Source organism: Serinus canaria, chromosome 5 (genome assembly GCF_022539315.1).
Source record: "Serinus canaria isolate serCan28SL12 chromosome 5, serCan2020, whole genome shotgun sequence".
In the NCBI taxonomy this organism is placed as follows: Eukaryota; Metazoa; Chordata; class Aves; order Passeriformes; family Fringillidae; genus Serinus; species Serinus canaria.
In genome coordinates this window covers 46,738,021-46,752,352 of record NC_066319.1, presented here as the reverse complement: position 1 = coordinate 46,752,352, position 14,332 = coordinate 46,738,021, and the positions used below count along the sequence as shown (strand labels likewise).

General features: G+C 45.6%; 1 protein-coding gene across 1 annotated transcript; it reads right to left on the bottom strand.

Moving 5' to 3' along the window:
* Nucleotides 1-1,094: 1,094 nt before the first annotated feature.
* UBR7 (ubiquitin protein ligase E3 component n-recognin 7) lies at nt 1,095-12,841 on the bottom strand. The gene is made up of 11 exons (XM_030240019.2): nt 11,054-12,841; nt 10,713-10,846; nt 10,508-10,568; nt 9,308-9,403; nt 8,148-8,201; nt 7,221-7,326; nt 5,986-6,170; nt 5,326-5,457; nt 4,777-4,939; nt 3,904-3,965; nt 1,095-3,113 (listed from the first exon to the last, which is right to left on the bottom strand). Exons 1-11 carry the CDS (start codon nt 12,005-12,007, stop codon nt 3,021-3,023), a joined length of 2,040 nt encoding a protein of 679 aa, XP_030095879.2. The 5' UTR covers nt 12,008-12,841; the 3' UTR covers nt 1,095-3,020.
* Between the last annotated feature and the right edge of the window lie 1,491 nt (nt 12,842-14,332).

Sequence of the window (14,332 nt, the reverse complement as noted above, 5' to 3'; positions counted from 1 at the left end):
GCATTTCAGTGAAGTAGTTCTGTGAGTTCTGGCTGTAGCCTAACTGACTGAGGCCATGCCTTGTGAAAGGCAGTAGGGCTGCTCAGAGCCGGGCCTTGGGCCGCAGCCCTGGGTGCAAGGAAGCGGGTGTTCATTTTCTCATCAGAGCAGCTGGACAGATGTTCAGTACCCAGCATTCCCAGGCTGCAGTTCTCCTGACAGCTATTCCAGCTGACAATTCATTACATCTGTGTCTCAGAAACAAGTGCCTCACTGCTTCAGAGCAGTGACTGAAGTTCATCTGGCCTGGTCCCACTCTGATGTACAAGAGCAAAATACCGTGGGTTACATTCTGACACGGAGCACAGGTGGGTTAGGAGAGGGGGAACTGTGTGGTCCCACATGGTAATTACTGACACCTTCACTCCCACACCCAGGAAGATCAGTTCTAGGAGCTTCCTAAATTAGACAATTTTAATATTTTCCAACAGTGCTTCTAACCCTGCCAGCCTCAGAGGAGAGGAGGATGGCTGATGTCTCTTTGCTAAGGGGAGGCTTTTTGCATTGGAAAGGGAGACTTGGAGCTGGGTCCTTTTCAAGTGGACCCTGCTTCAGTACCGGTTGATGCCAGGAATGGACACTGCTCATGGTCAGTTCTGGCCCTGTGCTCTGCAACTGGAGCCACAGGAATTCTACATTTGAACTCACTCCTTCCATCACTGCTGCATTTTCTCAAACACAGCAAGGCTGGCACTGGGCCATAAAGTATTTCTGTGATCACTGGGGCCTTTCACTCTTTTATTTCCTGTGGAAATAAACACAATTGCCTTTGGGTACCCTCTCCCCCACTCCTTCAGTGAATTACAGAAATTGCAACACAGAGGAAACATGACCCTGTCCTGCTCTAAACTGTACCTGTCAGCATGCTGCCAGCCCTTGTTTCACACCTGGGTCAGGTAGAAACAAAGGTCTAGAAATCCTGGGTTTGATTAGCCCCCGTTATACACCTTGGTGGCTTGGCTAACAGGTCATCAGTGGGCTCCCTCTGTCTGCCTGGTTCGAGGATGGAAACAACACTACAGCAGCACTGGGAGAAAACAAGACAGTAGACGGTGAACAGTTATTTTAATATTTTTGTATTGTAGTTAGATGTGCAGTTACAGCTCCTGTAACAGTTGCTACCAAAAAAAGAGCATGTACAATACCCAGAGTTAAATTTAAAAGCAAATAGGGAAGGGCCCTGGGGGTCAATGACACATTGAGCATGAGTCAGCAGTGCCCTGGCAGCCAGGAGGGCCACCCATGCCCTGGGGTGCTTCAGGCCCAGCATCACCAGCCAGGCAAGGGAGGGGATTGTCCTGCTCTGCTCCACACTGGGGCAGCCTCACCTCGAGCCCTGGGGGCAGTTCTGGGTGCCACAATATAAAATAGATACAAAGCTGTTAGAGAGTGTCCAAAGGAGGTCCAGGGGGGCCTTGAAGGGAAGCACTATGAGGAGCAACTGAGGTCACTTGGTCTGTTCAGCCTGGGGGAGACTGAGGGGAGACCCCACTGCATTTAGAGCTTCCTGAGAGGGGAAGAGGAGGGGCAGACACTGATCTCCTCTCTGTGGTGCCCAGTGACAGTGAGGGAATTGCCTGAACTTGTGTCAGGGCAGTTTAGGTTGGATATCAGAGAAAGGTTTTTTTTCCCAGAGGGTGGCTGGGCACTGAACAGGCTCCCCAGGGCAGTGGGCACAGCACCAGCCTGACAGAGTTCCAGAAGTGTTTGGACAGCGCGCTCAGGCACATGGTGTGACTCCTGGGGTGTTCTATGCAAGGCAGGGAGTTGGATGTGATGATCCTGCTGGGTCCCTTCCAACTCAGCATAGTCTATGTTCTATGAAGCTGCTCAGCTGAGCATCTATGCTAAACTACAGATTGTAAATAAAATGGTCAGAAACAGTTAATAGTGAGAACGATAAAAGTCTACCTCTGCTTTTCAAAAACCATTAACATGGAAAGGCAGAATAGTAACCCATGATATAGAAATCCTCAAAAACTAGAAATTTAATGTATGTTTTGGGGTCTAACTACATTAGGATCCAAACTTACAAAATTTTAATTTTTAATTGCAACTATGTGTAGTCTTAAAAGTCAGTGAAACATCTCCCGTCCCATGATTATCACAGTGGTTATAAAAAGAACATTCCATACTGTAGCAAAATACCAGGATGCTGCAGTGTTTTCAGCAACATTTATAAAGTAGAAGAATTTACTGTAGGCTAGTTTTTAAAATCAAAGCATATAACAAACCCCCCCATGCTTAGTTTGTAATTTAGTACCTCCTCCTAGTTCTTGTTTTTGTTCTGATGAGCACGTTAAGATCATCTCAATTTTTTTTTTACCACAGAAATCATCCCTGTCCAATACTAGAAATAAGTTTTTTTTAATGTATAAAACCAGACAGAACACGGTGTTGCATCAAGCCTAAGCTCTGCCTTCCCATTTGTGGGCAGGCCGGGGAGCACTTCCCCACGGGAACGGGAGCGGGCAGGCAGCAGTGCTGGTTCAGCCCAGCCCGGCCCGCCCAGCCCCTGAGGGGCCGCGACAGGGCAGGAACAGGCAGCTCCCTGCTGCTACAGCCCCAAGGGAGGGGGCAGAGCCATTCAAGCAGGAGAGCCGGGAGCGCGTTCCCTGCTACCAAGGGCAGGGCAGGGCAGGGCGGAGGCCGGGCGGGTTTAGCACGGGCATGGCTCCAGGCCCCGGCAGTAACCAGGGGTGCGGCAGGACACGCTGCTCTGGTACCCGCCCTCCTCCCCTGGAGACAAGGCCGGCTTTCCCGGGACTGCCAAGGCCATCGGTACTGAAATCCCTCTAAGTGCAATGTAAGGATTTGTTAAGAACATGTTTTAGGTGCTACAAATGAAGGACGTATAAGACAATTAAAAAGTTTCTTGGACAGCTGGATTTTGATGAGAAGTCAAAAACTGAAGATGCCTTTTCTGTTTGCCAGTGAACATTGTTTTGACACTTGTCCTCTCAGACCCAAACCCTCTCAGTCTAACTACAGTAGTACTGCATCCTGTTAGTCCGTCGCCTTTTCCGAGACTGAAATTCTTCAAAGAATTGCTGAATGTCTTCTCTTTTAACCACCTAGGAGAAGCAGCATGAAACCCAAGTTGTGGTGGAAGAACTTCATTAAAAGATCCTGTTTTATCTCCGCACATAATACACAAAGCACAGAAAAGCAAATACCCTGAAATTTCTCTGGTGCAGCTTTCCTGCTGCACCTGAAGGAGAGGATTAATGCCCAGATTCTATTGTGGATAATAAAACGTGGAAATGAGCTCCCCAAAGGCAGAACAAAGACATGGACCAAAGCTCCCAATGGTATTTTAATGACTTTGACCTCTTGCTTTTATCATCAGAAAATTTAACACAAAACAAGATTTTCACTAGCTTGCTTCAGGGTCATTCCAATGTAACTAAGAATGGCAATACAGCAAATCAGCCAACAAAATGCAAGTGTTACTTAATGATGGCATGCAAATTCCCGCAGGAAAACAACTGACAAGACTGACAATCATAGTCAGTCCTTATTCTTCTAAGGGTTTAGATTCAATCTAAGAAAAACCAGAAAAGTTAAGAGCTTTTCTTCCTGAATATCTTACCTAGAGGAACAGAAGTTTCATTTTAATGTAAGAACTGCTCTCAGTACCTTGCAGACAGATTTCTCTAAAGTTCCCATTATCTCTCAACAACGTCATTAGGGAATTGTTAAACTCAAATGAAATAAGGGATTTCAGATTTCTAGTGTAGTACCAGCAACTCCAAGAGACAAGAAAAAACATTAAAACAGACCATCATGGTATTCACCACCCAGCCCTCAGCAGTTCTTTAGAACACATTTTCTGGCAAACAAATTCTGGAAGTTGCACCTTACCGTTCCCTCATCTGCAAACCTCCTGAGATAGTCAGTCAGTTCTGTCTTTAAATCATTGTATTCTGGATGGCAAAGCAAAGGCAAAGAAAACAACAGTAAGATACCCAGTTTTAGTTTAACATTGGCTCAAGAACACAACTTGTTCTACTTCCTCTTGTCATTAGTTGGGTTTACTTCAGACAAATCTAGGTTTGAATTAGATTATAAATAATAATAATGTAAACATGAGAAGCCTAACAATTTATGAGACTAACCTATGTAGTGTGTCTGTTTGGGTTGATTTCAGAGAAAGGTACAGAGATCAGTGAGTGAATTAGTACAGGTAACTAACAGACTGCCCCTGCTCCCAGCTTCCCCCCACAAAAGCACGTGTGGGGCATGGTGGGAAGGCCCAGCCTGTAACTGGGGACTGGGACACTGTCCTTGCCAGAGTGCAGAGCCCTGGCTGGAAGAGAGAAACAGCTCCAGGTATAAAGCACCTCAGCACTGTGCTCTGCAGCAGAGCTACAGCGGATGCCTGGCTGGCACTCCCCAGCCAACAGGACACTGCCAAACAACAAAACAGGGTAAGATAAATCAGCCAGACAGCAGAAGTTCAAATTAATGTTTAAATATTCACATTACAATATATCACTATCACAGTATCTAAGATGTTTAACAGGGTGAAAGTTCACACACCATCCAGTGTCTCACTGCAAATTACAGTTGTAATGATGGGCCAGAGAGGACCAATCCTGACTGAGATGTGCAACCTGTCATACACTTGTCTGCATGTTACTCCAAAAACAGTTTGACACTAGACATCAATCTCTTGTGGCTAACCATTCAGTTAAAGTGTGTTAAAGGAGACTCTAAAAATGAGGTTGTATTTACCACAGATGAGTTCCACTTGCTGGACTCTGTTCATACTGTTAAGGGTGTCCATTAAGGGATCTCTCCTCTCTGTCTCTTGGTCACTGGTACCCTTATTTTCATAAGCCAAGACAGTGTCACATTCATCTGTCAGGAACTGGACTTCAAGCTCTGAATACATTTTCTGGAGAATAAAGTAAAATTTATGTGACAAAATTTCTCAGATGGAGGTGCTCTCCCCCAATCCTTGTTGCGTTCAGTATCACAAATAACAATAAAAATAATAAGGTGAATCTCCTTTTAACAACTTCCAAGCAATACTGGATTAAAGCAGTAAAGAAAATACAAACATTTAGAAGCCCCTTCCTGCTATATTAATTCCACAGGATTCAATGTGAATCTTTAGGTGGAATGAAGGGAGGTTTCAGCATTAAGAACATTTACACAGATTTTACCTAAAGCTTCTCCTCAGTGATGGTCTGGGAGCTCCTCCCTGCCTGTCCCACATGTGATGGGAATGAAGAGAACATACATACCAAACATACATACATATGAAGAGAACATACATACCAGACAGTCTTCACATGTGCATAATTTGCTCCTCCAGTTTGATGGCCAAAAGGTGGCAGTATCTTTTTTTACAAATGGCTTGCTTTGGAGCTCTTTCAGCTTGCAGACAGGCTCCTCGCTCTTAGTAACCACCTGAATTAAAATTAGAGTGTTCAGTACTCTATAACATCACTTCAAAGAGACCCTGTTCTTTTTGGCATGTCCTCCTTAGGCAAGAATTTTCTTTTGTCTCAAATACATTTATTTTTATAAACAACCTATATTACCATCCACATGAGAATTCTGATGTGGTTTCAACAATTTCCATGAGAAATTTCTGAATAAATTTTCTGCAATAACTGTAAGTATTCTGCAGTAACTGTAAGTGCAGTTACACCACGTATTGGAACAAACAGAAGTCACCTCAGTGTACTGGCCAGGTGGCTGAGAAGAAGGGACAGATGTAGCCCATCTGCAAACAGACATTACATCTCTTGACAGCCCTGCTCCACAGCTCACGCTGTGCTCCACAGAGACTGCAGGTCTGAAGGTCAGTCACTGAAGAGGAACACGGGAACAGACTGAACACCCCTTCCCTGAGCCTGTACAGAGCGAGGTGGGCTTCATTTTGACTGCCAGCAGCATGAGGATGTGCAGGTCAGAAGAGAAGGCACATTTTACCTCAGGACAGGCAGACCCAGAGCTAGTGGATGGTTCATTAAATTGTTCCAATTGCTTTTCCTCCTTTGTGTCATGGTGTTCCACTCCACTTTCTTTTTTTATTTCTTTCTTCTGCTCTTCACTTTCCTCTACCTTCAGGACAATCCCTTCATCTTCAAGGGAGCTCGCTTTGGTCAAAGGAGGAACTGGAAGATACATACCCACAAATAAAAATACTGTGCCAGAAAAAGTACAGGTCACTACAGGCATTCTCTCTGCTTCTCCTATTCTAAAACACTCTGCTTCCCAAAATCTAAACCCTAGGAGAGGGAAGAGGGTATTTCAGAGTTCTTTACTAAGATGTTTGTCCTTCTTGACACCCCTTGCTAGCTATCAGTTTCAGTAACTGTCACATGCTTTTTTGTCACATGACTGTGTTGGAGTTCTTAATTTTCTCCAAAGACACCTCAAAAACACCACCCCAGATTAACTACACTAATCTCTTGTTTATTTAAAACAAGTTTCTGTTTGATGCCAATTCAAGTATGTGACCTGTGACAAAGCTGGTTAGAAGGAGGAAAACCAAAAACAGACAAACACCCTGTTCTGTACTATTTACATTACAAGGAAAAGAACTCCAGGTAGCCAACCTTGAAAATACCATTGAAATTTTGGGCACACAAGAAATTTATGAGCAGCTGACACAAACAGTATTTTTAGGAGACTGTGAGAAACTAGTTCTTTCTACAGAATTCAAGTAATCTATTCTTTAAAGTCCACAGAGCTGGTGTGACCACAGGGAATGTGTTCTGAGCACAGCTTCAGCCCTACCCAGATTAATGTTAAACATATTAATTTCAGGTCACTCTATCACACTTTGCTGCTCAGAGCATCTGTAAGAAGTGTTTGTCTCATTGCTTCCCTTAGGATGGCTCTTCAGTTCTTTGATCCAGTTTAGAAATTAAGTTCCTTGAGTCAAGTATTAAATCTTCACCCATTTTCTGCTAGACATCTTTGATTAAGTAACTAGAAGCAAGCAGCACTGAATCAAGATTTAAGAACGAAAACTGCTTTTTATTTTTTTTATGCAAGTTACTGTCATCCCACATCTTCCACTGCTGAAGGTGATTGTTCAATGCAATTAATGAGCATCATTTTCCAACCACTTAAAGCCAATACTAGTTGGTCATTAACCAACTATGTATGAGAAACACATGCTCACAAAATACTGGCTCAGATCTCTTGACTTTCTTTACCTGCTAATTGTGATGCATAAGCCCATAGGAAATGGCAACGTTTCATGCAGGCCTGGCACACCATTTCATGGAAGTCTCCACTTTCAGGGGGAACTGCACCAAGATGCTGTCAGAAAGAAGTGAAGCATCTATATTGACCACATACTGAACTTGAGAAGAATTCAATCCCAAAGCTGTCCATAAATTGATGAGAACTATTTGGGAAATTAAAAGTACTTAGTGGCTTTCTTCTGAAAAAGTATTCCTGCAAAGCTCACAGTATGTAGGACAACACTCTTCATTCATACACTTAATAAAAAAGAAGTTAATCTACAAGAACCCATAATGGAAGCCAATCTTTTTTTTTTTTTCTTTACTCTTTGATCCTGCAACTTCAAGTATGGAATTCCACTTGTACCCTTCAAGGCACAAGAGGCTGAATCCTTAATGCTTAACCATTAAGTAGGGCACCCACTACAGTGCTTGGCTGCTTTCAAAAGACTTCCCCAAAGTCTGAAATCAAGAATGAACAGCACAGTCTGTTCCTTTACTTAAAGGAATTAAGAGTTTAAAAGGCATTCTTTTGAAGGAAAAACTCTTCAGGTAGTTGATAATGATGTACCTCAATAAGAATCTTTTCCTCACCAACTATGCTGATTATAGTTTTCTAATTAAAGAGACAGTTATTAAGTTATTATTTTATTATGCAGTGGTAACCTTCAAAAAGGTAGAACTCTTCCCAGTATTTTTTAACTGGAGTGGACAGCAGTACAAGAGTAGACTTTCAATGCTCCTTTGCATAAGGTGAAAACAAGTGCCTTGGAACTCCTGTAATAATCTCTTTTGAGAACTGCAGCACACTTCCCAAGTAAGAACTACCATACAAACCTAACCACCACCAACTCCATCCTATGCAAATGGCAGTTCTACTATTTAAAGTTTCCTTACCCTTCCATGGAACCAGTCTTCACAAACTATGCATTGGATCATCTCATCTGGAATCTAAATGAACAATCATATTATTAGCATTAATAGCAACCTCCAGAATCTCTCACCAGTCTCAAACTGTAGTATCCTGCAAATCCTGCTCAGGGAATTGCACTTCCCCCCTCACCCCTCACAGGGAGCTGCCATTAATAAGTACTTTGTGCTTTGTTAGCCAGTTTGCTCCCCTCAGGTTCAACACATGTCATCTCTCATATGACTAAGGCTGTGAAATCCCATTTCTTACTACAAAACCAGTCTTCCCAGCAGGGCAAGACTTTCTCACAGAAAGCTGATAAAAGTTAATACAATACTGGTATCCTTCTTCCTATAAGCAGAAATGCATGAACAGACAGCTCAGCAGAAGAAAGACACTGATATTCACACTGTCATCAGGTCAGTGAAAGATGCCAGAACCAAACTTAACTGCTCATCATACAGGACAGTATGAAGTGCTTTTTTATGAAAAAACTATTAATTATTTCTTCAGAAATGTTTTTAGCTGTCTCTGAATTTGAGGGAGGGGAGCTTATAAAATGCGTTTTGTTTTTTTTTTTTGTATTTGAAAGATTTGTGCCTCTCCTGTTCTTTAGAACACCTGATTCCTGTGACTGCAAACAACAGCATGCATGTGCAAATCCAGTGCTGTGTTTTAGTGTTTCAGAGAGACAAAGAAGTGTTCCAGCTACCACCAAGAACTGTAGCTAGTGCTGCAGGACAGGACAGACTCCCCCACCCCAGAAGCCTTGCCAGAGCATTGCTGCAGGCACGGGGAAGCACGTTCTGATCTCTCCTATCACATGCAATATATTTATTCTGCACTAGGCCACATTTGTCAAGGTTATAATAACCCTGTCCCCTAGGGGAACTCTGCAACTTCAGGGAACTGCAGCACCATTGTGTCCAAATGAAAACTTGCCTCCTTATCTGTCTCTAAGGCATAAACATACTTTACCATTAAAAAAAATTATCAAGTAATTACTTCACACAGCACATGAAAACCAATATGGGACATAAGATTTCTTGAAGTGGGATCTTCCTTGAAAAGCTCAGTAACCACCCTTTACACAGTATCTACCATAAACACCATCTATATGATTACTACTGGATTTTGTATTTCTTACCTCATCTTCAGGATCAGGGTAAGGTCTTTTACATGTACAGTACAATCCATAGAAGTTGTCATTATATTTATTTCCTGAATTCACCTTGCCCTTTTCCTAGAAGAAAAGGGGAAAAAGTCTCAAAAAACAACACAGTAAAAAACAAAAGGCAGTAAATGACAAAAGACAGCCATTTCTGTTCCCTCTTAATTCCTACCTAAAACCATCATTATTTTCATCAGCCTGGACACACAAAAAGAAAAATATTCTTCAGACACTTCTGCTTTATACTGAGCAGCAGATATGGCACATAAGGAATGCCAAAGTTCAAAACTAAAGAGGAAAAACAGTGTGCTCACCCTTGTAGCAAATGGCAACTGTGGTGTCAGACAGATTAATGGACAGATGCTGAAGCTCACTTAACCTGTACAATTGAATTTTCACTGAACTGAAGCAGAAGAAACAACCACGTGATCCATTTCATTGGCTCAAATGAGAAATGGCAACATCTTAAAATTGTCACAGGTCTGTAGGGATCACTGCACCGTGACTTTCCTGACTAGCTCTGGATCCATTTCAATTCTCCCAGAACAAAATAGGCATACACAAAACCACTGTCTGTTTCAATGTTTGGAGTGCTATTATCCTGGGAGCACCAGTGCAAGCAAACCAAGCAGCATCCTGCTGCTGCTTCCCAGAAGATTGAGATTGCCAGTTACTTGAAAAGTTCAAAATACCCACCAAGTAGAAAAGTAGAGGCAGCTTATATACTGTAAAAAACCATTCCATCAGTAGGGTCTGGTGACAAACCATTAAGGCACTAATGCCATCACAAAGAAGAGAACTGTCCCTCTGACAGCAGCACAGCCTTAAACTTGCTTAATGCGACTGCCAAACTGCATCCTAAAAGGTTATTCTGAAACAGCTTAAAGCTAATGAGATGTGTGAGGGCAGAAACACCACAACCTGCTCCTGGGAGCGTGCTGACCATGGATGCAGAACTGCTGCACTCACGGATGACAAGGACCATATGTTTCTTCTCCTCCCAGCATTTCCCTTCGGTCCCTCAACAGTTTTTTCCCTTGCTGGAATATTCCCACCTTTCTTAACTTCGTGGGAAGACTGGAGGTGTCGCATGAGTCAGCATTGGCTGAGGCAAGGCACCAACTTCCCAGGACTGTTATTTTGACTCCGAATGCCTGAAACCTGTCTGAAACTTACCGGGAGTAACTTGCACTGCAGATTTTTGAACTTGCTATTTCCACAGTCACAGCGGAAATTCCTGTAAAGAAAAATGTAGCGTTTCAGGGTTTATATAAAGTGAGAACACGCTGGGTTTCGTATTCTTAACAATCCCCAGCAGTTTATCGGGAGCCACGGGAGCCGTGAGGCTCCTACACGGCCGCTCCCGCCCAGCCGCCCGTACCTCTTGGTGTAGAGCTCGAAGAGGCGGTGGGTGCCGTGGCACTCGTAGCTGCAGGCCAGGCAGATCCCCGCGGGCTCGGCGCCGGGCGGCGTGCACGTGCTGCAGGCATACAGCGCCTGCCGCTTCACCGCGCCCTGCGGGAGACACCGACCGACCGAGCCGTGAGGGGCGCCGGGGGGGGGGGGGGGGAGCGGGACATGCGGGGCGGGGCGGGGCCGGGCTGCCCCGCCCGGCCCCGCCCCGCGGGCCCAGGCCTCGCCCCGTACCTCGGTCACGCCCTGCGCCACGCCCCGGGCCCGGGCCCCGCCCCCGGCCCCCGAGGCCCCCGGCCCCGCCCCCACCTGTGAGTAACTGCAGCGCTCGTGGTCGCTGCCCCCCAGCACGGCCCGCGCTTCCTTCTCCAGCTCCTCGTTCTCCGCCAGCACCTCCGCCAGAGACACCACGGGTTCCTCCGCGCCGCTCCCGCCGCTTCCCGGCTCGGCGGCCTCCGGAGCCGCCGCCTCCATCGCCGGGACGCGAAGGCCGAGGAGCGCGAAGCGAGGCGGGAAACACGGGGCCAAGGAGGCGCCAGGGGGCGCCACAGCGGAAGCGGAATCGCGCGCACCCCACGTGACCGTGGGCGGTGTGTCACCGCCGGGCTGGGCGGCCCGCGCGGCCGGCACGTGACCGGCGGGGCGGGCACATGAGAGGCGGGCCGTGATGGCGGACCTGGCGGCCGAGACGGAGCCCGAACCGGGCCTGGGGCGGTATCTGGTGGCGGAGCTGCGGGGCCGCGACGGGAGGACGCGGACGGTGCGGGTGCCGTACCCGGTGGCGGCGGAGGGCGAGGCCGCCCAGCTGCGCGGGCTGCGGGAGGCCCTGAGCGAGCTGCAGGAGCGGGTGGTGGAGCTGCTGGCGCCGCTGGTGCAGGAGGAGCGGGCGGCTGCGGGCGGCGCACGGCGCGGTGAGTGGCGGGGGGGGCGCGCCGAGGGGGCTCCGCCGGCCCAGGGCCGCCGCCCGCGCCCAACACCGTTCACCCGCGCCCGCCCGAACTCCGGCAGGTGGTGGCGGGGATGACGACGACGACGACTACAATGATGACGAGGAGGATGAAGGCGAAGACGAAAACAACGTGGACGCGGCGGCGAGCGGCGATGACCCTCCCGTGAAGCGGACGAAGGTGCAGCAGCCGTGAGGGCGGCGCTGGAGGCCGGGCCTGCGCCTGGACAGGCTGTACCGACTGTAAGTGTCCCGGGCCCGCTGCACGGACCCATTCCCGCAGCGCTGCTGCTCCTGTTTAAATGCGAAATGTCCATCCGGACCCTGTTTTAATACGGAAGCCTTTCCGAAAGGATGCGCCTGGGTGTGAGCAGCGTGTTGCTTACAGGGTGCCAGTGTTATGCTGACACCATTTTTTTGGTAAACTAGTTGACAAGTATAGACTTTATGTTTTTTAATAACGTATTCCGAGTCACAGTATTTCTTCCTGTGACAACACTTTTAAAATAAAGCAATAAAACCTGAAATAACTATTTTGTCAAATATGGTCTTTAAAAGTACAAGAGAGCTTGTGTTTGTATGGAGAAAAAGCAATATAAGACCACTATAAGTATCAAAATTAACAAGCATGCATAGTACTGTGCCTGTTCCTGTAGAATCCTACAGTGGAAGATTATTTTTGCATATCATCGACAAGGTTTAGTCACCTGTCAGTCAAGAAGCTTCTGTGAACAGGTATAAAACACTCTTGATAGTCATTCCATAGAGCCTAAAGCCTAAGAGTGTTCTCTTAGTATTAATTCTCTTAGTATTCTCAGAATTTAACTGCCTGAATGAATACTGTGAAAAGCATTCCTGGCACAGTTTGTTTATATATTACGAAAACTGAGCAAATCTTGAGACTTACATATATAGGACAAAGTGTGGAAATAAATGAACTTTTATGAGGACAAAATTGTCTGCATTCATTTGAAATGCAGGGAGGAGCCAGAAATGAGGTCCAGTAAACATGTCCCTAACATTTATGTAGTCAGATACTCTAAGATACTCTGTTGGCAAATGGGATAGAAGCAGAACTGAAAAGACCAACTCACATTGTACACCTGTTTTCCCTTTTCCTCCAGACAAACCTTCCAGAAATGGTATGAACTGTCTAGTGGCTGAAAAGCAACATTTAGTTGTGCCCTTACCTATAAACTGTGTAAACAGCCCACTGGCATGTCATGGACTGAAAATGTTTGGTCTAAAGCAACAGACCCTAACTTAGCACAGGAGTAAGTTACAGTCTGGACACAGGAATATGCTGCACCTAAGCTCCAGAAAACACCAATGAGCATTGAGTCAAAAAGTAACACTCAAATTTCTGCCTTTATAGAATCCTTGCTAGTCCTTGTAGCTACCAAAACTTTTAAATTACAAAAAGCACAGGAGACTTTGTGCAATTCTAAGTTGTAGGTTTGCTTGTGGCAAAAGTGCCCTGACTCAACAGACTTCATTTTTCTGAGAGTTGCTGCGAGGTTACCAGGCTCAGGAAGCTTTATTATGATGTGGTTCCCTACCCTCCCAATCCCCTACAGCTACGTTCTGAATGCCATCTGGGAGCCCCTAAGTCATCTGTGGCCCTGAATTTTAGGCAGAGGAGGTAAACCTCAATGGAAAAAAGATGCTGTATTCTTCACCTCAGAGAGAGGCAGTGCTTTTGTACCTAACCAGCCTTCAAGAGGGCACAGAACAAGCTCAGTTCACAACATCTGCACTGTTCAGTGCAGTTTGTATGTCTTACTAATAAAACTTGGTTTTACTGGCCCAAGGAGTTGGTTTTACTCCCAAGGGAGCTCAATGGATTTCCTCACTAAAATAAAGGGGCGAATGGTGGTGTGTTTATATGGAATTAAAAGAGCTGATGTGATACTAAATTCTTGGTAGTTAGATGAGAACCAACTACTTTTACTACTAGCTACAAAACATTACAACAATAATGTCAAAGCTTGTCTCCTTCACAAAGACCAGGATTATATGATGTACTCCAGTTTTACTGTTTTGAAGTACTGAGTTGCTAGTTCAAACACCTTTGAGGCTAAATTCATAAAGGAACCTAACAGGCTGCAGTGTTCTGTGTTAAAAAAAAAATCCTTAAGTCTCAAGAATGTAAGGCAGTCAGCTCTGTGAGGGAGAGGAGGTAATCCCATTATGCCCAGTAATTGGGGCATTGTCTAAAAGTGCAGTACCTTTCCTATCTCCCAGGAGAGGGATCCACAGTCATCATTTTCATTAAAGATTTGAATGCCATTCACCCATGGCAGCCCATTTAATTCCCACTCACTCCATTTTCAAAGGTAACTTACCCGTAAGCTATTACGAGTATCAGATTCTCTGTGAACTACCCAGTAGTCTGGCAGCTGGGACATCATGGGGCTTAACTCGGGGTGACTAGGTTAGCACTCAGCAGTGTGAACACCTGAGCAGTTCTGCACCAGTCAAATGGACTAGGCATGGGCCCTGAGGACTGAGTTGAGCAGAAGTACCTTCTTATGGCTATAGCATGTTCTTTCTTCCCAAAGAAACCTGCACCATAGGGGTATCTTTAGGGAGAGCCAAGATAAGTCAGTTCTTAAAATTTAACTACACGATAAAATTATTAA

Coding starts and splice junctions, on each gene's coding strand:
- UBR7 (XM_030240019.2), bottom strand. CDS start 12,007: ATGGACATTTCGCATTTAAACAGGAGCAGCAGCGCTGCGGGAATGGGT. Junction 4,940..5,325: donor GCACATGTGAAGACTGTCTG/GTATGTATGTTC, acceptor TTTATTCTCCAG/AAAATGTATTCAGAGCTTGA. Junction 3,966..4,776: donor GCAAGTGGAACTCATCTGTG/GTAAATACAACC, acceptor TTTGCCATCCAG/AATACAATGATTTAAAGACA.